At 37.7% G+C, this 25,643-nt stretch overlaps 1 protein-coding gene across 1 annotated transcript in view; it reads left to right on the forward strand.

Annotated features, from left to right (window-relative positions):
- KDSR (3-ketodihydrosphingosine reductase) overlaps window positions 1–24,671 on the forward strand; it is a 47,097-nt gene extending 22,426 nt beyond the window's left edge. The window contains exons 6-10 of the mRNA XM_073332215.2: window positions 3,108–3,299; window positions 5,499–5,582; window positions 15,665–15,748; window positions 18,222–18,323; window positions 18,656–24,671. Coding sequence (XP_073188316.1) covers window positions 3,108–3,299; window positions 5,499–5,582; window positions 15,665–15,748; window positions 18,222–18,323; window positions 18,656–18,775 — 582 coding nt within the window. The 3' untranslated portion in view covers window positions 18,776–24,671. The remainder of the gene's footprint in view (window positions 1–3,107; window positions 3,300–5,498; window positions 5,583–15,664; window positions 15,749–18,221; window positions 18,324–18,655) is intronic.
- The last annotated feature ends 972 nt before the right edge of the window (window positions 24,672–25,643 follow it).

Genomic DNA, 25,643 nt, shown 5'->3' on the forward strand with positions numbered 1-25,643 from the left:
TCCCAATGAATTCCATAAAGAGTTTGAAAATTGCCGATCATTAGCTCTAAACAAGAAGCAGCTATGTTCTGTGAATGAAATTATTACAAGCAAATTCTTCACTTGATAAAAGAAATTTAAGGGATTTGAGAAATTTAGGACAGATTTATAAAGGCAATTTATCAGTAAGTGTTTGGGTATATAGTGGTTAGTGGTTACAGAGAGGATACTATTAACTACTCTGTTCATCTTGACAGTTGTGGGCTTGTCTGCATAGTGTATTACTCTGCACTAGAGAGGTGTAAATGCACTAACTGGCCCATGTGGATCTGGCTGGTGCACATTAGGGTACTTTTAGTGCAGACTAATGCATTGTGTAGACAAGCTCTATGTTTAAGTTTTATTCAGAACTGATAAAGAAGTGATAAGCCACCTCTGTGTTGCTGATGATTCAATCCTTCATCTGTTAGCAGTCTTGCAGAATATCATATTTTAGGCTTTGTACCCTTGAAGAGTCTTAAGCTATGTCTCTTCACTGCTGAGTTAACTTGAGTTGTCTACACTTGCATTAACTCCTTTAGAGTTTGACTATCACAGGTGAAAACGGCCACAAACTAGTCCTCAAGCAGCACACAGGGTCTTGCCTACGCTCTAAGGCTTTGGCTAGTATTGCTATGATAGCAGAGCCCCACATTGGAAGCTGGCAGAAGGAGTTCTGCTGTCATAGCTACACCACCTCCCTGAATGACATTACTATGCAGACAGAACCAGTCTTCTTCATAGTTGCCAGCATGGCCATGTCAGCTGGGGAGGGTGATCTCCTCTCAGTCCCTCCCTCCCGACACCACAAACTCCCCACCCCCACCCCGTTGACATTGGCTATGTTGGCAAAACTTTGTGCAGACAAGTCCAGAGTGATTGTGTGAGCAACTGACAAGTTATGCTAGCTCAAGCAATACCATATACCTCTTTTAGGCCACCCAACTTCAGTTAAAAGCACATCCATTGCTTAGAGTGAATCACTCAGGGGTTTGTGTATGTGGATGGGACTCTGAGTGCAGCACACAAGTTCTAATTTGAGTTAACTCTGTAGTGAAGACAAGCCCTGAGCCAAGAAAATGACTGATCATCCTCACCCACAGTCAGCATTTCTCTGAAACTTAAAATCTTTTTTTGGTTCAAAAGACTACTGTGTTCATATGATTCATCACAAAGCATTCATTACTTTCCAGTAATTGAGATTACTGGTCTACAGATGAAAAACAGGCAAAGGAGAGCATATGTTCTGATTAAATTCTTAGAATGTATTTCATAAGGCTGTTTTGCCACATTAAGGACTTGAACAAGAGCCTGCTGAATTCAGTGTTAGTCTTTCCCTTAACTTCAGTGGGCCTTGTGTTATGCTGTAAATACCCAAATTGACTCATGCAGCTTAAATTAAAATTTGCAAAAGTATGTCTTGTAACTAAACTTCACTCTGTTACTACCGGTTACCCCGCAAGAAATCTACCTCCTTAATCAAAGTAGTTTGAAACCACGCTGCAAATCAGACATGACTTTTTTTAATGGTGCCATGCAGGAAGCAGATCTGTAATTTTGAGTATCATTCAACTACATTAATTTGCTATTTCAGTTTAGTTAAGGCTAAATTTCACACTTGAAATTGTATAGTATAAAATAGGTAGTGGTTGTATTAAATTTACTATTAATGTCTTTCTCCTATTTCTGTAGGGGAAGGTTTCAGTTTATTTAGGAGCTGCTTTTTTATTTTTTGCAGGGCGTTAGACTTTAACTTGGGTGTGTTTACTTAAGTGCATTTCTTAACTTTGGATGTACATTATGGGGACAAATTCTACACTCTGTGGATGGCCTCAGACACTGTCACTTGTGTGTTTCTGCTGTGCTAAGTGGATGGAGAATTTTTTTGTCATGGAAAGGCTGTTCAAGTGTTGGTGCTGGTCCCCTTGTGTGTTGTGAAGTGTGGCTCTCTGGCATCTCTGGGTTACAGTTACTGGGGGATGACATGCAAGAATGGCAGGAGCAAGGCCAGTGGATTCACTCTAAGCAAACACAGGCCAAAATGGAGACTACAACTATGATAGTAGCCCTGAAACTGTTGTAGCAGCTCTGGAGCTATGTGGGAGGAATTCATTCTTGATCCCTGTGGAGGTCATCCATGCAAAGCTTACTTACTTGAACTTTGCGTAAGGGTCAGGATTTGGTCCTTATTTTGAATATTAGCCCTCTAGAAGGTCAGAATATTGAATTATACTGTAGTTTAGTCTGACTGATTGTGATCTGGACACAAATGATCTGATCTTGTGAGAAATCTTTTCATACTTGTGACTCTCGGAAAAGGTTAGCTAGTTTTTTTGTTTTTAAGTGTTAACTGAAGTCAACACCTGTCTTTATGGTTTTGTTCCTCCATATATAGTCTGTATTTGTTCTGTACTCTAAAGTGAAGCACTACAAAGATGTTTAGGCATGAGTTGTAAAACAATATTTAACATATTAATTCAGTATCTTCCACAGTCTGCTGTCAGGTAATTGCAATACCACTCTGCTAGAGGCACAAATCAACATGCTTCTCACTCCCTTTGATACCCTGCCAGTCATTGGACAATCTCCAAAATCTATTGCTTATTTACAATAAACTACCCTCCTGATACCTATCTTTAAAACAATGGCACTATCTAAAGTTTTTAGTAACTTTTATTCTTCACAGTGTACTTTCATATGATTGAATATTTAAGCAAATTGTTTCCTTGGCAGTTGCAAAATGCCTTATCTATCATCAGATCGGATTCCAATAGTTGAAAGTTGCTAAGCATACTTTATTTTGAAGACCAGCATCATCTTGTCTGAGTGCATTATTAAATGCAGTAAATGGCATTAAATTATTTTTTATATATATAAAATATATGTGTGGTCAAGATTCTCACCTCAAGCATGTATAATGTTCTAAACTTGGGATATAACTATCCTTCCTATAATTAGTTCTGTCAGTTAGTATCAGCCTCTTATGATTGCTGTGCTATGACTGTTGTAAATATGTATTGTTGAGATGTTGAACGCTAAGAATTTTGTATCTGTACTATTCTAATATGATATTCATAATATTTGCACAGAGATTAATGGCAGTCAACTACTTGGGTAGTGTTTACCCAAGCCGTGCCGTAATTGCTACCATGAAGGAACGAAGAATGGGAAGGATTGTGTTTGTATCATCTCAGGCTGGACAGTTGGGACTATTTGGTTACACAGCTTATTCTCCAACGAAGTTTGCTCTTCGAGGATTGGCTGAAGCCCTGCAAATGGAGGTATGATTATCTATTTCTCAGCTACTTGTAGCATAATTGGTAGATATTAGAAATGTTGCATCTCTTGCATCCTTGCATATGGTTTGAGCTACCATACTACTAAAATGCCTCTGCACAACAAGTCCAATTAAGAACAAGATGGCAGCCTTTATAGATTATTTAAATGAAACCAACCCTTAAAATGGTTCTAACAGATTATGAACAGTCTTTTTTAAAAGTGCAGTTCTGATCTGAAAGTGACCAGTTAAAAACCATTGAGTAGCCATGTTTGTCAATAATTTCCGTATTACTTGTATTTAGTTTACAAGTAAAAAAATTTTCTAACTGTTAGGCCCACTGTTCTCTCAGTCAAGCTGTGTTCTTTCCATCTTGTGTATCATTGCCAATAACAAATAATTAAATGCCACATTAAGCCCTCAGTGACAGCTGTGAAACCCCATTACTGTTTATAAAGTTGCACAGGTATAACTGACTGAAGCTCAGTAAAGAATTCTGATGCATGATAAGGCATAAATCAGCTCCTTTTTAGTTATGTAGGCTCCTTCCGTTACAATAGAAGGAAAAAACAGTGAAAACCATTTTAAACTGAATTAGGATGCTATAATTCTGAATAATTCATTCTCTCTCTCTCTCACACACACACACTCACACCTCTGTTATGTAAAAATGCATCTTTTTTTCTCAGTTGGTTTTAAGAGCAGAGCAGTACTTAAATAGACTCACAGACTTTAAGGTCAAAAGGGACCATCATGATCATCTAGTCTGACCTCCTGCACATTGCAGGCCACAGAACCTCACCCACTCCTGAAATAGACCCCCCAACTTCTGGCTGAGTTACTGAAATCCTCAAACTGTGGTTTAAAGGCTTCCAGTTACAGAGCATTCATCATTTACACTAGTGACCCGTGCGCCATGCTGCAGAGGAAGTCAAAATAAAATCCATGGACATGTGATCTGGCACTAACCCATAATTACTCCCTTAGATAATTACATTCTATAAACTAAGTTGGGGCAGATCCAGCACTAAAACACCTAACAGGCACATTCTTTCAATGTGGCAAGAAAGCTTTATATCATCCAAATGAACTTGAGTCTGACTACTTTTTACATTTAAACTGTTTAACATTTCTGTGTGGATCTCCCCTCCTTCCCCACCCCATTTTTGATTCCTACATTCTTGCTTCCTCAGCCAGAATGGACTTGAAGTGCTGTAAAGGGAGTGCTTAAAATATGCTTAGAGATGGAGGGTGGAGAGGGGGATAGAGAGTACCTCTCATCACTCCAACTCCATTGTCTATTATTTAGTGGCTCTGAATGCATTCTGTTCTGATTCTGATCAGAAGGTTGGTGGCTGATATTTTTGCCAAAATCTGACTCTAATTAAAAGGAAAAAAAAATCACCTATGGCCTTATGACTTGTAAACTTAAGTTAATTATAGAATATTTATAAAAGAAAAAAACATATTAGGAATGTTTACAGTACTCTTCTCATGTTCAGTCTGAGTCTTAACCTTACAATGGGTACATGCGTTAGAAAGCTAGTGATCTTATTTGCTAAGTGCTTTACAAACACATAACAGTCACTTTCTGCCCTGGGGATCTTTCTTAATGCTTGCTGTGTACTTATTCTTCTGAGTGTTTATTTTCACACACTATAATTTTTTTTAAATATGTGACTCCAATATTTTGAGACAGCACTTGGTAACACCTCTGTTTAACTTCAGAGGATCAGATTTATTTGTGCTGACAGAGTATTCTACGATCTCCTTTTCACCATATTTACAGTATACATTCACTGCTGGCAGAAGCACATTAATGTGAATTTGTGCCCGAGTAAGAGCCAGACTCATTGCTGTCCTACACTTTAAAAACCATAGATGAGCATGGGTGTTCAACAGTGTTGTGATCTGTTCATAAGCTCAATTTTTTAAACTGAGAAAGAATGCAGCTTTCTCCTTCCTACACTTTTTGGAATGAAGACGTTTTAAAGATCACTTATGTATTAATAGTCCTTCAAATTCTTTGTTGTTCCTATTATGCTTCCTTGTTAAAATTATAGGCCTGATCCTGCGGGAACTGGTTGTAAGACTGTATACATGTTTGAAACATCTCAGCACAATCTAATGTCAGTATAAATATACGAAACTTAACAATATTTCCCTCATATTAACAGATGCAATTGTTTTTCCAAAAAAACAGGTAAAGCCTTATAATATCTATGTAACAGTGGCCTATCCTCCAGATACTGACACACCGGGCTTTGCAGAAGAAATCAAAACAAAGGTAACTTAATTGATAAAGAATCTTGCACACATGTCCAGGATCTGTCACTTCTGAAATTAAAATGCATTGTCCACTGTGTTCATTAAGATCATGCTTTATATGTTTAAAAAAATAAAATGTCCCCTAAATGTCATTAGATAATGCTACTGAACTTTAGCTGTCAAATATTTAACAGGGAACATTCAGAATCAATTAACTAGTAAGAAAACATTTTATTCAGATCAGTGTTTTCTTTACAAAGAAATTTACGTAAAAATCTACGTAAATTTTCTTTACGAAGTCTTGCTGAAAATGTCACAAAAATGGGACCAGTGTTAGCAATTGTAAACCAGTCTACCTTGTTTCAACACTGGTTTAACAGAAACAAAAGTCTTACTTAACTGCTTAATATTTAAAGTTTAAAAGTTATTTGATTAAGATGGGCCAAATTTTGCGTCAGTTACACTCATGAACCTATGAATTAAGTAGTTTTCAGGGGCATAACTAAAGGCAGAATTTGGTCATAATTAAGGATACGAGTTTGTCACCAAAGTCATGTGACTTTAACGGGTTTCAGAGTAGCAGCCGTTTTAGTCTGTATCCGTAAAAAGAAAAGGAGTACTTGTGGCACCTTAGAGACTAACAAATTTATTAGAGCATAAGCGTTCGTGAGCTGCAACTCACTTCATCGGATGCATACATCAGAAAATATAGTGGGAAGATTTTATATACACAGAGAACATGAAACAATGGGTGTTACCATAAAGATGTAACAAGAGTGATCAGGTAAGGTGAGCTATTACCAGCAGGAGAGCGGGTGCGGTGGGCGGACCTTTTATAGTGATAAGGTGGGCCATTTCCAGCACTTTACAAGAACAGTAGGAGGGGAAATAAACAAGGGGAAATAGTTTTATTTTGTGTAATGACCCATCCATTCCCAGTCTTTATTCAAGCCTAAGTTAATTGTATCCAGTTTGCAAATTAATTCCAATTCAGCAGTCACTCTTTGGAGTCTGTTTTTGAATTTTTTTGTTGAAGAATTGCCACTTTTAGGTCTGTAATCGAGTGACCAGAGAGATTGAAGTGTTCTCCGACTGGTTTATGAATGTTATAATTCTTTACGTCTGATTTGTGTCCATTTATTCTTTTACATAGAGACTGTCCAGTTTGGCCACTGTACATGGCAGAGGGGCATGGCTGGCACATGATGGCATATATCATATTGGTAGATGCGCAGGTGAACAAGCCTCTGATAGTGTGGCTGATGTGATTAGGCCCTATGATGGTGTCCCCTGAATAGATATGTGGACTCAGTTGGCAACGGGCTTTGTTGCGAGGATAGGTTTCTGGGTTAGTGTTTTTGTTGTGTGGTGGGTGGTTGCAGGTGAGTATTTGCTTCAGGTTCTTCCATGAGTACTTTGGCGTCAGCCTCCTGACCCTCCCCCACATACACACACCTAGACAGGTCACTGGCTTCCATGAACTTTTGTTTATTGCCCACAATCTGTGCATGACTTTGATGAAAAATCCCCAGTACAAAATCTTAACCATAATGTAGTAATAAAGTATGATGGAAAGTATTTGTTTTTCTCTTGGTATTAGACACCTAAATGCAATTCTACCATATCTCTTTCCACCAGTGTGTCTGTCAACAAGAGGCTTTTATTTAAATAAATATATAAAAAATCCCTAAGTATTCTAATATAGAATAAGTTGCTTCTCCTCACGAATAAGTTGCTTCTCCTCACTAGACCTTCCAGAACAGATCACCAAACAAAAGTGTAACTTTTTAAAGAGCAGCATGGCTAGGATTCATATTGAAGTTTAAACTGAGCATTGAGAAGATGAGGCTCCTTTTATTACCATATAGAGAACTAGAAACCAAGTGGATCACCCTATCCTAGAACAGCTATAATGTTACTTCTGAGAGCCATGCGTTATATGTAATAAGAGATTCAAATGAGTGTTGCGTTCCTTTTGTCTTTCTCTCTGTTTATATAGGAATTAAGGATTATGTAACAGAACTCTTTTGCAATCAAAATATTCTTGTTTAGTCAATCTCTTTTGAGATAGTATACATTTAATCCAAAATCCTTCTGCTACTCCCACCCAAAAAACCCCTAAAGGTGAAGAACTAGGAATCTGATTTGCAAGAATATTTATGTAGATTGGAAATTCTTTTGTGTTGTAAATTTCTTGTGTCCCCTCTGGTTTTGTACCTGTTATCTTTCATAACTGATCCTATTTCAAGGAAGTAGTTACAAGGAAATACCTTGTCTTACTCAAAGATTAGTTTGTGTTTAAAAGAGATCCAGTGGTTTTTATAGTTTATTTGGTAAACAGACTTTTTGAGGTGTGTATTAATGGAAAAAAAATCTAATCCTTAAATTTGGTTTTATTTAAGCAAACTATAGGAATTCTCATGTGACTTCATCTTGCTACTTGCTTTTTACAGCTAGCTTTTCCCTTTGCTTAAGGATCTTGCTTGTTAATATTCGATAATTTTAATTCTGTTGCTCGCTTTCACTCATTCATTATTCATGGACTAATGCCCCCCCACCTCTGGAATTCAGAGGTAATTCAGTATTGTTGCTAGAGGCTCCAGGACTAAGTTTAACTCACCAGCAGTTCAGGCCACCAGATTTTCTGCCTCCAGTGGTGGAACACGGTGGTGGTGAAGATTCTTCCGACCACTTTGTTTTAAAATATTTATTTTTATTCATTTTGTGTGAAGTTCCATCTTATGAACTTCCTCCTCCTCCTCCTCCTCCCCTGGATCAGGTAAATGGCAGTGTGGTGGTTTCAATCACATGGATCTGCAACTGCTGTACCTCCCTTCCAGACAGCTCAGTCCCACTAAGGCGTGGTAGAGCTTTCTGGCAAACACCTGGCTCAAATTTAAGCAGTGTTCCCTATGTGTGGCAGCATTGTACAAGCTCTACAGGGAGTGAATTATGCACTGCCTGTTCCCAGTCAGCTGACCCTTGCACTGCCAGGGTATAGGCTCAGAGTCAGACTGTTGGGTCCCCACCCTGCCCCGAAGAGCCATGATTCCTAACACAGAAAAGCCTGATCAGGAACTCTGAGCTTTTGGGGAGAGGAAGCTGTCAAGCTAGCTGAGGGAGCAAGTCCTACAACAGAGCTAGGCTGGGGGGTTGGAGAAACATGAAATGATCCAGAGTCTCCCCTTACTGAAGTGGGTTCCCTGGGGAAAGAAGCAGGACTTCTACACAGGTCCCTTTCGCTCCTATTATGAGTTGGGGAATTCGCATGATAAGTAAGAGTAATTTCTACAAACTCAGGAGACTTTCAAAAAGCCAAAAGCAAGCATTGCCTTTCTAAGGCAATAATTAGTGGGGTGAAAAATCAAGCCTTAAATCTATTCTCCTTTTGTCTTTTCACCCTGAGGGTGTTTGCTGGGGCTTTTCTCCTACAAAGCGTGTCTCTCTCTGCTCTAATCATGACACACACAGACACACACACACAGACACACACACACAGACACACACACACAGACACACTTCAGAATGATGCTGATTACTAAGTAAAGCCCAAGTGGTACTAGGTTGCTCCTACAGTACTTACTTGGGTGATTGCCAGCCGGGGGAACAGGCAGGCAGCTTTTCAGTTCCTGAGGGCATCTAGCAATCTAGCTTCATAATCGAGTTGTGTGGTTTCCTCTTCTGGTGGCTTGAGCTAAAGGGCTGAGCTTAACGCATGAATAATGAATTCAGAGAGAAGCTGCTCATGTTTTTTTTAAAAAAAAAAAAATCAATCTCTGCTCTAATTTATACGTTCTTCCAGTTAGCATCTTTTTACTTTTAAAGAAATACTAAATAAAGATGTGCCCTAACTTTGTGGGGTTTTTTTAAGTCAAGGCCAAATGCCTGATGTAATCCTTGCTTATATACTGTTTTAGGTCTAGAAGAAATGATGAGTGCCTGTTTTTTCTCCATTGTACATTGGACAGCCTTACAACTAAAGAACAGTCAGGATAATTGTAGGGTGTCTGAAAGTTAGAGGGAATAGTTAGATATTTTTTTCCCCCTCACATTTAATAAACAACCAACAATTTATATTGCAGTAGTGCCCAAAGGCCTTAGGTGGGTTTAGGGCCCCATTGTGCTAGATCTGTGCAAATACACAAAAAGACAGTCCTTTAATGTTCATTCTAAGCTTTTTTGGGAAATATATTTTTAAAATTTAGCTGTTACAAATAACATTGCAGATAAATCATAGAACTTTTTAAATTTCTTTTCACTATGCTATCTTTCATTTTTTGCTTCAACATCTAGTGTGACGGTCACTTAGCTAATTTTTATAGCCTATTTCACTTCCTGGTTCTCTATAATGTTCAGTGTTTTGGTTGCAAATACTACAAGAAAATACTTTTTTTATTTTATTTATTTTAATAAAAAATCTCCCTATGGTTTATAATGGAATAGAAAAAGATACTGAAGTTTTTCTGGTGCATTTAGTATTGTAAATGATTGCATTTTTGGCATCTAAAATCTAAATTTTCAGCTACACCTTAAATATGCAACTCTGCATTTATTCCTTATCTCATTCTGTCGGGATACATTTGCATTAGGGCTATCAATTAATCGAAGTTAACTCAAGCAATTAACACACAAAAATAGTTATGATTAATTGCAGTTTTTATCACACTGTAAAATAGAAGAATACCAATTTAAATGTATTATAAATATTTTTGGAAGTTTTTCTACATTTTCAAATATATTGATTTCAGTTGCAACACAGAATACAAAATGTACAGTGCTCACTTTATATTATTTTTTATTCTTTATTATTTTTGTACTGTAAAAAACAAAACAAGTAGTATTTTTCAGTCCACCTCATACAAATACTTCAGTGCAATCTCTTTATCATGCAAGTGCAACTTACAAATGTAGAAATTTTTTACATAACTGCACTAAAAAACAAAACAATGTAAAACTTTAGAGCCTAGTACACCCACTCCTACTTCTTGTTTAGCCAATTAAGACAGACAAGTTTGTTTACATTAATGTGAGGTAATGCTATCCACTATTTTATTTACAGTGCTATCTTATTTACAATGTCACCTGAAAGCAAGCACAGGCGGGTTCTTCTTGATGATAATCCATAGCAGTGTGGACCGGCACCCCTTTATTTTTATCATCTCTGTCAGATGCCATTAACAGATTGATTGAGGTTGATTTTTCTTTTTTGATGGTTTGGGTTATGTAGTTCCGCATCAATATTGCTCTTTTAAGACTTCTGATAGCATGTTCCACACCGCATCCCTCTCAGATTTTGAAACCTGGGGTCAAGCACCAACCTTATTGATACCTTTTTTTGTTACCAGGTTTGCCTGTTACTTTGGTGTATGCTCATTTATTAGGGTTACTCTTTTGGGGGAGAGGTAGGTTCTGTAATTCTATCAATGTACTGCTTGTGTCTCATGTTCTCATACGGAGCTCTACTTCTCCCTGCTGCAAGTTCCCGCCCAATGGAGCTATCCTGCAAGACCTAGGTTCCCCAGAGCTGGGTTCTTCCAGCCCCAGAATCTCACACAGCGTGTCTAAGAGGATCGGGTTAATCAGCACTCCCAAGCTGACCCCTTCTATGTCCCTGGACTCAGCGGGCTCGGTCAAGCAGCATTTCCAAGCTGTCACCCTCATAGGCCCTTAGATTCAGTAGGCTGGCAAGAACAGCACCTCCAAGCTGTCCCCCTCGTGTGCCACGGGCACTGCACCGGAATAGAGCGTGCCTGAGCAGGCTGGGTCAAGCAGCACTTTCAGTCTGCCACCCTCCTATGTCCCAGGCTCAGCACGTCCCTATGCCCACTTTCACATTACAGTAGTTCTGGTAGTAACCCACTTGATGAGCAAACCCCACAGGATTTTTGGGTGCTGCAGGGATCTTTTAGTTTAGGTATGAGGAGTGTTGCTGCAGAGAAAATATGAGAGCCGAAAAACACTCATTGGGGGGGAGGGGGAGAGAGGCAAGCAGCTTAACCATGAAAGTTATTTATTGCCAGGTAATAACCATAGTACATTCACATACTTGGGCAGCACCATCAGCCAGGATGGTGGAACAAGCCAGGAGATCCAGAACAAAATTAATAAAGCCAGGAATACCTTCAGGAGCTTAAATACAGTCTGGACATCATCAAAATACAACACCAAAACCAAACTCAAGGTTTATTAGAGCTGCGTACTTTCAACACTACTTTATAGTGTAGAATGCTGGGGAATGAGAAAGTATGACATGTCCAAACTGTCTTCATTCCATACAACCTGCCTCAGAAAAATCCTCCGTATATTTTGGCCCAGAACAATCTCAAACCAAGATCTGTTGACACAGTGCAGCCAAGAGGATCTGAGCACCATCATTGCCAGGAGGCGTTGGAGATGGATCGGTCATGTGCGTCAGATGGAAACTGATTCCATCACCAGAATAGCAATAAGATGGACACCTGAAGGCAAGCGAAAATGAGGCTTCCCGAAAACAATGGCGAAGAGCTGTGGAAGCCAAGCTGAAAAAGATTTGCCAGAAACAGACAGGAGTGGAGGAGCTTTGTCGCTGCCCTAAATGCCAGAGGTGTAATAGGGACAACATGATGATGATGATAAATAACCATAGGGGAGCCAAACAAACAAAACAGTTATAATAAATCTAACTTAAATTTGATTATAAAATTCAGATTTAGAAAACTATAACTGATCACACAAGTCATGGTCAGAAGGCTATACCTGGAGGGAGAGAGAGAGAGAGAGAGCTGGGTTCAGTGAAAAATTTAATTAACACATTATATTTTCGATGAGTGTCTTCTGGAATGGTGGTGGAAGCATGAAGGTGCATACGAATGTTTAGCATACCTGGCATATAAATACCTTGCAATGCCAACTACAACAATGCTATGTGAATGCCTGTTCTCACTTTCAGGTGACATTGTAAATAAGTGGGCAGCATTATCTCCCCTGAATGTAAATAAACTTGTTTGTCTTAGCGATTCGCTGCAACAAGAGCTGTGTGGATTTGTAGGCTCTAAAGTTTTACTTTGTTTTGTTTTGAGTGCAGTTATGTTTTAAAAAAAAAGTCTATTTGTAAGTTGCACTTTCATGAGAGATTGCACTGCAGTATTTGTATGAGGTGAATTAAAAATACTATTTCTTCTGTTTTTCTGTTTCAGTGCAAATATTTGTAATTATAAATAGTGAGCACTGTACAATACTGTTCTGTGTTCTAATTGAAATCAATATATTGGAAAATATAGAAAAACATCAAAAAATAGTTGTTATAAATTTAAATGGGTGTTCTATTATTATAACAGATTTTTTCAGATCACAATGGGCCAGATATTCAAACGTACCCAAACTGATTGATTGAATACCTACCTCCCAGTGAAATTAATGAGACACACAAGGCAGGTGAGGTGAGGTCTTTTATTGGATCAACTGCAGTTGGTGGAAGGGACAAGCTTCACAGAGTTCTTCCTGAGATCCTTGCCACAGGCAGTTGGTCACTAAAAGACATCAATCACCTCACCCACCTTGCCTCTCTGTACTGGCGGACCAACACAGCTATAGCAACACTGCAAACTGAAATTAACGGCAGTTAAGTTCCTAGCCTGCTTAATGAACTTTTGGAAATCACACTAGGCCTGTATATGCATCTTTAGATGACTAAAAACCTTTGCAAATCTGGTCCCTATGTCCTTCAAAGCTTTAGAATTAGTAGATCTCATCATCTTCCACCTGGTTGGTTGTTTGTTTTTTGGTTGGTTGGTTTTGATAGACTGGAAGAGGAAAACAGGCGTTCTTTTTACATTTTCTATTCCCAGTCAATTTCTCAACTTTTGAATAAACTAGTCCAAATGAAGAAAATATTCTCTGCACCTGCTAGCTAAATTGAAACCAAAAGCTTTTCTGAACAACAGAATCTGTGGAAGTACTTACATCTGGAAAAATGTAAAACAGCAGCTTCATTGAAAAGGCTGAAAATAATATTGATTTTTAATGTGGTAGTGACATTGTGACGTTTCCAAAGCTTGAGATGACCTCAAAAGTCAAGATGTTTTTCCTACTGTTTTGTTTTTTTTATAGAATTAAAAAAGCCACACCCTTAAATCATTTATTTAAATTTTTTATTTATCTATTTAAATGACCTTAATAGATTACAATAAATTTAGGACTTAGGTTGTCATAAAATTTTGAACAGGTTTATTTTAAAAAATGCCTTGTAATTAAATAAATACCTGTTGTTTTTTAAGATTTTATCCACTTTGAGTCTTTGCTAATCTCTCTAGCTGTGCGTGTAGTTAAATGCTTTTGATGTGCACATGCAGCTAACTAAATGTATAGTTAACTTTTTACAGACCACTTGACCACTACAGGCCTGGAGTTCGTGTTTATTAAACAACTTTATCTGGAATAGGCTGTTGTGATGCAACTAAAGATTCTTTTATAATGGAAATGCACAATGGAGCAGAGTTAAGCTTGTGTATATGATCTTAACATAAGGTATTGCCATGCTCTTGAAGTTTTGATTCTGCAACCTCAATGTTGTACTAAAGTAGTTTCTGTATTGGAGTTTTCAGTCTTGAGCTGCTTAAATTTCAGCAGCAATTCTCCAAGCAGTATGCTTGAGTTATAAAATTGCCCATCTGCCCAAGAGCTAGGCATGCCAGGCTCTGGTTTGTTTCTGTTCTTTTAACAGACCTGTTCGATTAAAAGAGATCTAAATGATAGATGCCAAGTTATATGTGCCTTGAGGCATTAATGTAGCACATCAGCTGCTTCATTTGAGAGGTGCAAAAACTTCACATGCATATTTTGTAAATCCCCAACAAAGGGAAGAGATGCAAAAGTGGATTTTGAAGGATATTGTGTACAGAAAACTACACTTTTAATGATTTCTTGGTTTGTGGATCTAAAAGTATTTTCTTGTTAATGGAAAGCAGTTTAAACTTCCAGTATAAGCTACAAATGATAGAAATTGAATTTATATCTAGTATATAAACTAAATACAGTTTAATAATTCTAAGAACTTCAATTAAGAATAAAACACTTGAGCAATTACTATTTTTAATCTGCAATCGTAAAATATTACAAATAACTAAAAGCAAACAAAGTATTGGCAACTTTTCATGAAGTTGTCCTTTTAGTTTATGAAATATGCCTTTATGTTGTAAAAGGAGTTATATTTGACAGTCTGAGGTATCTCTTGTTAACAGTATTAGTACAGCGAACCTAAACTGATGCCAATCCACTTAAAACAGTGATCACCAACCTGTAGATCATGATCAACTGGTCAATCCTGGAGCCTTTGACCGTTGATCACGATCTCCGGCCGCTAAAAGTGCTGCCTGCTCTGGCCCTGCACCACTCCTAGAAGTGGCCAGCACGTCCCTGTGGCCACTGGGGGGCGGGGGCAAGTGGTCTCTGTGTGCTGCTCCTGCCTGTAGGCACTGCCCCGCAGCTCCCATTGGCCAGGAATGGGGAACTGAAGCCAATGGTAGGGGCAACATGCGGAGCCAGAGCTGCAGGGATGTGCTGGCTACTTAGAGGAGTGGCGCAGCACCGGGGCAGGCAGGGAGCCTGCCTTAGCCCCACTATGCTGCCAACTTGGAGCCGCCCAAGGTAAGTGCTGCCAGGTGGGAGCTGCACCCAGCCCTGAAACCCCTCCCGCACCTCTGTTCCAGCTGTGAGCCCCATCCCAGAGTCAGCACCCCGTACCCTCTCCTGCACCCCAACACTCTGCCCCAGCCTGGAGCCCCCTCTTGCACCAAACTCTCTCCCAGAGCTTGCACCCCCAACCACCTCCTACACCCCAACCTGCTGGCCCAGCCCAGTGAAAGTGAGTGAGGGTGGGGGAGAGCAAGCAACGGAGGGAAGGGAGATGGAGTGGGTGCGCCTCAGAAAGGGGTGGGGTAGATCCTGAGTTGAACTTAAATTCAAAAAGTGACCTTGTATGTAAAAAGGTTGGAGACTACTGACTTAAAGCCTAAGGCAGGTAAATTACATGACACAAGAAATAATGGTAACAGAGTATTTTTGTCTTCTCTGTGTTGTTATATAATCAAATTTATAATAATATTTCTATATCTTTTTTTAAAGCCTTTGGAGACTAAACTAATTTCAGAAACCTCATCTGTTTGTCAAGCAGAACAGGTTGCCAGAGTTATTGTTAAAGATGCCATAGTAAGTAATTTTTTTAATGAGGTCTTTGAGGGAAGGCATGGGATGGGAAATGGTTGCATGAAGTACTTGTTTAAAGATGTAAATAAGAATTGTTAAATATAAAAATATTTCTTCTACAGGAAATGTTACTTGTATTTTTTGTACCTGGGATGTTATTCTTTAGCATTTCTTTTTCCCTTTTTCACCCTACCCCCAAACATGTTTCATTTAATCTCTTGGAGCTAATATGTCTTTGGAGCTTCTACTCTAAAGACAAAACAAAATGCAGCAATGTCATGTCAGAATAAACTCAAACAAAAATTATGAATGTTTTAAAATATTAAAGATGTTTTCCATGCATCAAATGGTTAATAAAAGGTTACTTGCCTAGTGCCTATGAAAGATCCAAGAAAGCCTTCATTTCTCTGGTTGAGATCAGTTGACACTGAAATAACTATACTAAAATTCATAGTATTCTAGTGTGTGTGAATATCTGATTTGTGAATAATCATAGTGCAGAAATTCCCACTGGTTGTAGCAATGAAGACATCAGCCTTCCCAGCAGCTCTTTATTCTCAGAGATCTTGTGCTATAGAATCTTCAATCTTAAAGCACAAAGAGAAATGACATTAAAGAGGAGTGCCTGGCTTCAAGCACGTCATGAAAATAAAGTTTTGTCATGTTTGCTTGCAGCCACATACGTCAAATTTTGTTTCAGTTCTTAATTTATTCACATAGTCTGGCAACCCAATCGTATAATTTATAGTTCCAGACAGGTAGAGGCCATCCCTTTCTTACTTTAAAAACTCGATCTAAACCTTCAGCAAGTGTGTGTTTGGGTTTTTTTGAGTCTTCACCCATATGCTGTATGGTTGTTCTTAGCTATTTCCAGATAACCTAAAAAAGTAAACCCTGTGGCCAAGAGAATGCAGTACAGAACACTGTTTCAGAATGTCCAAATGTGTCAAAAAAATTAAAATAAAAGGGAGGGGGTCAAATTATCATGACAAGTAGATCTTTCCGTTACGTGCACAGGGTTATCCGGAGTAACAATAATACGTAAGAAGGAAATATTTATTTTCCAGTTTCCCAGTATTTTCACAGGGGCGCTGCCTGAAGATTACGATAATTTGCTATAGTTATCTGTGCAGTCATACTCTTGGACAATTTCATTATTTTGTTGAATGAGAAATTCTTGTTCATGGAAGCCAAATACCATTTTTCATAATGTGCCATATGTAAAAACAAATCATACCAATTAAAAACTGCTAGATGGACAAGTCTACTCTCTTATTTGAGAAGGCTATATCTTTTAGCTAATGTTAAATCTCTTTCCGCATGCTTAATTTCACATTTGTGCAGTAGAACCTCAGAGTTACGAACAACAGATTTATAAACTGACCGGTCAATTATATACCTCATTTGGAAACAGAAGTACACAATCGGGCAGTAGCAGAGACCAAAAAAAAGCAAATGCAGTACTGTGTTAAACGTAAACTACAAAAAAAAAAAAAAAAGGAAAGCAGCATTTTTCTTCTGCGTAGTAAAGTTTCAAAGCTGTATTAAGCCAATGTTCAGCTGTACACTTTTTTGAAAGAACCATAATATTTTGTTCAGAGTTACAAACATATCAGTTATGAACACCATTCACGGGTGTTTGTAACTCTGAGGTTCTACTGTATATCACTAGCACTTAGAGACCACATTCGGGAATCAGATCCCCATCATGATAGATGGGGGAGTGGGGTGCGCAGTTATGTGCGCATACAGATGAAAAGAGATGGCTCTCACCCTTAGTCATTAACCCCTGGATTTGTTCAGCCTTCCATGTGCACTTTGATTTTGGACACCTTATTCAGGTACTTAAGCAATCTGCAGTTCAAAACAAAAACGTGGTTTGGGTCACTGTCACCCAACATGAAGTAAAACTGGTATATTTCCCACATGTACCTAAAAACTGTTGCTCATTTTGACACATACTGTGTAGGTGAAGGATAACAGTCTCTAACCCCATTTGAAATGAGGTACCAAATAAACAGCATCTACCTTCAGCAAGCTAACCTTGATAAGGAACAAGCAATATTTTCATTCTCTTCAGATTCTAGCATTAGAGAGTCTTCTCATTGTAGAAGAATCTAGTATTGTCTTTGAAGCCTGTTTATAAGTGGGGAAAACATCTTAAATAATCAATGTTCCTTTATCATCTTTCTGTGCTCTGTGGGCAGAAACCTGCATGCTGTTGGTAGTTAAGTAATATCTCTAACGCTTTTAATTTTTTTTATTTTAATTCTTTTTTAATTTTTTTAATTCTTACGTTTCTTTTGGTATCGTGTTACTTCGCAGTACTTCTCCCCATTGAATTAAGGGAATGGAAGGACAGCAAGAGCCTTTAACCAGTCTGATTGGTAATATTACTTTAAAGCAATTAAGAGAGAATTTTGCAATTTGGTAACGTTTGTTTTTTGTGGTTTTTTAAATTTCCCCTCTTTCCCAGCAAGGAAACTTTAACAGTTTTATGGGCTCAGATGGTTACATGTTATCAATACTGACCAGTGGAATGTCACCTGTCACTGCTATTACTGAAGGTCTTCAGCAGGTAAGATTTGGAGAGGCTGTAATTTTTAACCATATTTATTCACAAAGATTTTAGTCATAATTTACATTTTCAAGTACTTTACAAACCTTGATCCTTCACCTCAGTGAGGTGAGAGAATATTGTACAGATATTGAATTTGTGGCACAGGTAAGTTAATTAATTTGTCCAAGGCAAGTCTCCAGTAAACGTTTATTCATTCACTGAATTTAAATTACTTACCTGCATGAGGCTGTTTGCTTATTAAGTAAAAACAATCATATTGTGTAGACTATAATAAAAAAAAAAAAAAACATGTTGAGATAGCTCTAAGTTCTTTTTCTCTCTGGTTGCAGGTTGTTTGCATGGGCATTTTTCGCATCATTGGCTTGTTTTACCTAGGAAGTTTTGACAGCATAGTTCGTCGCTGCATGATACAAAGGGAAAAATCTGAAAGTACAGATAAAACTAAATAATCTTTACTCACTGAATCAAAAGAATGTTAATCTTGGACAGCTGGCTGCTAAATGGGACTGTTTCTCACCTGAAGACTTTCATTTAAAGGCTTTGATATGTGACAGATGAAATGGAAGTGAAAGAGAGAAGAAAAGTACAACCCCAGGAAATACCAAAACTATGCAAAAGTATGAATGAAGACTAGTTTTTTTCAGTGGTTTGAGTTGGAGAAACATTTGTGAATCTAGAGACTGTAAGTGTGAAGAGTAAAATTTCGAAGTGGGTTATTTGCTGGTAATTCTGGACAAATACTTAGGTTTTCTTTCTTTGATGGTGTGATCAGAGATAAGGATAAGGGTAAGTACCATCACACATTGAACCTAAGAAGTTTGAACTCTCCTTGAAGAGGGAGTTTAGGCTCCTAATAGATTTACACAACCATATTTAACTTTGAATGTTCTGATTACTTTCCCCATTGTCAGACAGACTTATCCGTGGCTTTCATCATGCACTACTATGGCTGTGGGATCTTTAGGTGGGAGAACTGTACCTATATGATCCAAAGCTTCTCAGTGTGGGAGTAGTTGGGGTATGCTTTAGTAGTTGCATACTCTTCTAAAGGGAAATGAAGAACCCATTCTCCACTGAGAAATGCTGGGAAATATTTTTTTGGCCTTCTGAAATACCTTCTAAACAAATCAAACCATTAGAACAGCAAGTAGTTAAAATTGCTGAAAGCCACAATCTAATTCTAAATTGATGTATAATCTTCTAATTTACCCCTTTTATCTGTCAGTTGAGCTGAGGAGAGAAAGGTAGCATAATATTGCCATTATGCACACTTTTAAAAACTGCAAATGATGAGCCAAACAAATAGTTTATAGAATCATTTGTAATTAAAATGTTAATTTAAAATGTTAGGCTCTTCCAGTAGCAGGAATGTAGCTTTCAGGAGGATCAAAATGGCATTCCAGGTTAATTTATTCCTGGATGTGAGTATATTTGTTAGGATGACACGGTCTGGTTTAAAAAGACACTCCACTGTTTTGGTTTTTATTAGATGCACATATGAATCAAGACTGCTTCACCCCTGTGCCAGACTGCACTGAACCCAATACTTTCTAGCAGTTTTAAGTGTCAAACACTGAAAATGCTTAGTTCATAACAATGATAGCATAAAGAGATTGTGATATATTGTTCAGTTGGACGACTACAGTAAGTGCCTGAGAGTCTTCTTTTGCAAAATCTGTATCTTTCAAATTTGTTCGCACTCCTACATTTTTAGATGTCAGGCTTTTCTAGTCTCAATCCATATTTTAAAGTTTAAAACTTGGCTGGTAAAATTTGTCCTTCTCACTTCCTCCACAGGAATAACTTTTAATCAAATATTGGGTGAAATTGATACTGTTACTTAGTCTTCTATATCCCTCATCTAAGGAATGGTTTAATGGGACGCTATATGCTAAAATATCTTTTCTTATCTTGCATTATTAACTGGAATAATTTCAAAATGTAACTCATGACTTATACTATTCCCCCCTCACCCCAGTGCAGTTAGTCAGTTTAACTTATTGGGTTTTTTGCACTAGCACAGTGCTGCAGGGTTGCTCTGTAAACCCTATTAGGGGAGTATTCAAACTGACAGTTTAAACAGTTTCTCATTGAGAGATGGAGTGTTTATACGAGGCTTTATAATGCTCTTCACAAAGCCTAAGTTTGGGGGCCAACCTACCAGAGTGCCTCTTTAAACATGTAAAATTTGCATGCCTCTAATTATCAGAAGAATGCATAGATTTGAGCATAGTGGGCATCCCTTACAATTCTAAACAGCTGAGTTTCACAGCCAAAGAAGCTATTTTGCATATACATTAGTTGCTCTGTGCTGTTTTTTATGGATTGTGTATTATGGAGAATTTACAATAGCATCCACAGTCATTGTTTGCTTTGTTTATTGAAAGTCATCACAGCCCATTCTCTCAGGACCTGATCTATCTTACTAGTGTGTATATTATATCAAGCCTTGATATAAATCAAGAATAAGATTAAATAAAAGTGTTCAAAACAGATACCAAGTCAATGAGTTAGTATTTCTGTCAAAATGCTAAAAATAACCTCAAGTTTCTGACTTACATCAAAAGCCTGAATGCCAAGATTTCAAAAGCAACTAGAAACTCTGGGTGCCTCAATTTCTGGGTGCTGAACTTTTAAGTCTTAAGGACTGTTCTTTCAGAAAGTGCTGAGTACCCAAACTGAAAATTGGGCCCTGTTTAAAGTACCGTAAATTGAGTAGCCAGTCACTAGCTAGTTTTGAAAGTGCTGGTTGAAGACTCCAAATTAAGGCTGGTGCTTGCTCTTAAAGTTTGTGCTTAGATAAGACTACTGAATTAATTTAACATACCGTGGCCCAAATCCTGCAGAGAGATGTGCATTTGCTTAACTTTGCACGTTGTAAGTAGTCCCTTTGACTATATGGCCTAGTCTACACTTAAAACTTAGGTCGACAAACAGAGGTGTGAAAAATCCACATCCCTGAGTGTTTGTAGTTATGCCAACTTAATCCCTAAGTATAGATAAATCTAAGAATGCTTCCATCAATCTAGCTGTCATTGTTTGGAGAGGTGGAGTAGTGAAAGAAACCCTTCCATCACCGTAGTCTGCATCTCCATTACAGCATAGGCTACAGCATACTATAACTAAGTAAGGCTTTGCAGATTGAACCCTATATCTATTTTAGTAGTGTGAACCAGGTAACTAAAGAATTTGATCTTTAAATGTCCTAGTTTTGTTGGTGCAAGCTAGTGCATTTAGTTAACTAATTGATAGACTTTCATATACATTAGGATTCTGCAGTTGTTCAGTACTTTTGTCAAAGCCACCTAATCTGGAAATAATCAGAGCTAAGGGATTCTAATAAGGCTTTAGCATAAAGCTGTAAACATTGGGAGAGAGCTAAAAACAAGAATGCTGTGTAATCTTGTGGAAAAGATGACTGATAGCCTACAGATTGTTGTCAGCTAAATTTAATCAAGATAGTTGCATCTAATTTTTTTTTTCAGTAGAGTCACAGATCTCTGAAGAATTTAAAACAAAACACTTTTTACCACTCTTTTGTCAAATTAACAATATGTAATCAATGCTATAACCAAACTCAAATGTTATGCCTTTTTTTGAATTCTTTTAAACATTCCAATTTAAGTTTTGATAGTTGAGCCAAAAGGTTTCTCTTACATTCATTTAGTTTCTAGTTACTGCTTTAATGTTAGACTTATACAGTATACTTTCTTACTAAAATTCTGGTTTATGTGCAATTTAGGTAGGTTTAATATTTACTAAGAAAGAAGTTACATGTTTGCTGTGAAACACTAGGCACTTTTAAATGGTAACAATGTATATGGCTGTTTTTAAAACCTATCCCATCTCCAGTTTATTGCTTCAAAAGCTTTTGTGCCAGAACTGTAAACTAATTTTCATGTTTTGTATTCCTCAAAATAAATGGAGGAACAGAAATGCTTATTCTGAAGTTCTAAATTTAAGTCTCTTCATATTTAAAAAAAAAAAACACCTAAGGCTGTCTTACAAGTTTTTGTAGTTGTTAGATTTGCACTCAAACTTTGGAAATCGATTGTCATCTTTTCAGTGTGTGTATAAAACTTTTATTGTAACTGAACTTACAGTAACAGAGGTGTTTATTTTAGGAGCAAATTTTGAAGGAAAACTTTTTAAAGTAAAATTTGCATCGTAGCAGTGAACATTCTAAGTGCAAGAAAGCCTTCCATGTTATCAGTCTTATTATAAACTAATACTTCCTCATTCACCAAAGTTGTAAAGCATTCAATAGCCCTGATCTGACATGGAGATCCAGTTAGCAGGGGCATATGAATGCCCATTCACTTCACTGAAACTTGGCACAGATGCAGAGGATAATGCTAGCATCATGGTTTGCTGAATATTTTATGCAACTTTCTAATACTGGTGAATCCTGATAGGGAAAGTTTGCTCTCTTCCTGATTTAGAAAGCTTGAGAATTGAGGTTTGTTTGTTGTTTTTTTTTTTTTTTTACGTTAATATAAATTAAAGCAAATTGTAGAATGTGATATCTATGGGTTAGGATTGCCTTGGCTGATTTTCTAAGAGAAAAATTCCCTTCTACAAAAAGTAAGCCTTCTTTTACCTACTCCTGAAATAAATTCAAAATTTGAGAAGTTGCTTTTCAAAAAAAAAACCTACTCTTGTGAACTCAAAGCTTCTCACCTGCAAGTGGAGAAGACAACGTGGCTACCAGGATACCCAAAGCAAGCCTGGATTGGGAAAAGAACATGCTAACAAAAGATAAATTGCTTGGCAGAGTTTTAAAGCCATGAGGACTGATATTTTTTTTATTATTGTAAATATTTGGGAATTAAGAAGTTGGAAACTCTCCACCTTTCAAGTCTATCACGGAGACAGGAGCAGGAAAACACTGCAGTTGGAACTGATCATCAAAGTAGCAGGCCAAAGCAAAACTGGATTTACGAAAAAGAGCAATGGAAATTAAAGGTGGTTCTTTGATAATCCCATTGAGTTTGACTGGCAGAGAGCAGATGAGATTGTAAGTGACATTGTTCTATCCTCTCCCAAGGTTAGCAATGGCAAGAGACTTCATAGTGAGGCTGTACTGCTATCACCAGAAAGAGGCCACCGTGAGAAAAGCTGGAGAACCGACTAAAGTCTCTTTTTTTCTAGGAAGCAATATAAATTTATAAAAATCTCTCTGCCTACACCCTCGGTACTTTGAGGTAGTTTAAATAAAAAGGGTCTTGAAAGGTTCCATGATCCTTTACTGCTGGGAATTTCATTCTAGCCTTTCAGATACTATCTTGTATTTAGGGAGAAAAATCCTGAAATTGATACCAAGCTCTAGCATAAGACTAGGACATAGGATAGCAAGAAGTAACAATGAAGCATTGGCAGCTGGTGAAACCTAACAAATAAGGACAAAAAGCTCCACAATGCCAAGACACTGAAGAATTGGGTAGAATGAGCTGAGACCACATCTTTGTATTTTGTTGGTAGGGAAATTCCCTTGTTGTTTTTAAACCTTTAAAGTTCTAATTGTGAAGCTCCTTCTTTGTTGCCATAATGGGTACTGATTAAAACAATGAATAGTCAGTACGTAATTATTTATTTTTATGTACATAGAAATTCTAGGAGTAGAGCTGAGGATAATATGGGCTTATAATACTGGTGTTAGGGTTAATATTGAAATATGCTAATTCCCAAAATAAATTAGTGAGGATTATATCAAATGGAAAAGACTTAATAGCATTAATGAGAGTAAGACCTGAATGAATTTAAGAGATCTGCTCTTGATAACTTGTCCATAACAGAGATGTCTGCTGATGTTACAAGAAATCTGGAAGAACTGGTTAAACAAGGCATATGTTCTTCATGGCTCTCTAACCAAAAGGGAGTTTCTAATAGCTACGCATCCCCTTTGTTTTAGAGAGAACTGAAACATAAAATATCATTCTTTTTACTTAAAAGAACATGTGGGGTAAGACTAGAAGTGAGATTACACTGAGCTCATTGTATGCCAAAATCTAGGGCAAAATTTATATTTTTATGCAACTTTTTGAGATTTATTAAACCCTACACTACGATAGCGTATGAAAAAATATACATTGTAAGGAGAGTGATCACTTAAGATGAGCTATTACCAGCAGGAGAGTGGAGTGGAGTGGGGGGAGAGAAAACCTTCTGAAGTGATAATCAAGGTGGGCCATTTCCAGTACGTTTCCAAATGTATATTTTTTCATGGTCTGTGTGTATATATAAAATCTCCTCACTGTACTTTCCACTTTCTGCATCCGAAGAAGTGAGCTGTAGCTCACGAAAGCTTATGCTCAAATAAATTGGTTAGTCTCTTAAGTGCCACAAGTCCTCCTTTTCTTTTTGCGGATACAAACTAACACGGCTGCTACTCTGAAACCTGTCCATATGTAGGCAGTATTACACTAGCTCTGCTCACATGCAAGATTGTGGCCAAAACTTTCAACCTTGCCTGTTTGAAGTTAGATTCTTAACTCCATATCTAGGCATTTAAATCTATGGCCTGACTTGAAGCCCTGCACATCCATGAATTCCTCTGTAGTCCTAGGCAATGCGGATACTCATCACCTTTGAAAATCAGCCTATGTATATTTAAGAGCCTAACTTTAGGCAGCCAGGTTTGAAATTGTTGGTTTGTGTGGCCCATTAAATGAACTGGAGCGTTTAATTTCTTGATGCAAGAACCCTAAGTGGTGATTAAGTATTGATCTATTTCCTTTTCAATATTCAAGTGTTTCAGGATAGCAGCAGCAGTAAGGGGAGTATTAATAAATTTGACTTCTAGATTGCCAAAACACACACGAAAAAAAAAACCGCACAAAACTTATAGCAATTACCAAAATAACTTGGTAGGTATAAAAATATAAAAAATATTTTAAAACATAAATAAAATTGATGCCACTTAATTTTGTCTCGTATCAAGAAAACTCTCCACTTCCACCATAGTTTCCCATTGTTGTTGGTACAGTGGTACTATGGGCATATGTGTACTGGTATAATCAATCCTCCATCGTTCAATCCTTCCAGAGTGAGCAGTTGGGTAGCACTTTTGAACTCTGTTGCACAGGTCTCACAGGGAGCAGTAGTCCACCTCCTTTAATGCCCAGCCTGGTCTTCACAACCACATCAGTTCCTGTTACCTGCTACATTTTTGCTGCAAACATGGCTCCTTACTCTTGTGCTGCTTCCTAGTCTGGAGCAGTGTTTGTTTTCCTTGTACAGGTGAGGGGAGATAAGTGTGTCCAGGCCCAACTAGGGTATTCCCTGAGATATAAGAATATAGCAACTAGAAGGAGATGG

This window comes from Lepidochelys kempii, chromosome 2, assembly GCF_965140285.1.
Source record: "Lepidochelys kempii isolate rLepKem1 chromosome 2, rLepKem1.hap1, whole genome shotgun sequence".
In the NCBI taxonomy this organism is placed as follows: domain Eukaryota; kingdom Metazoa; phylum Chordata; order Testudines; family Cheloniidae; genus Lepidochelys; species Lepidochelys kempii.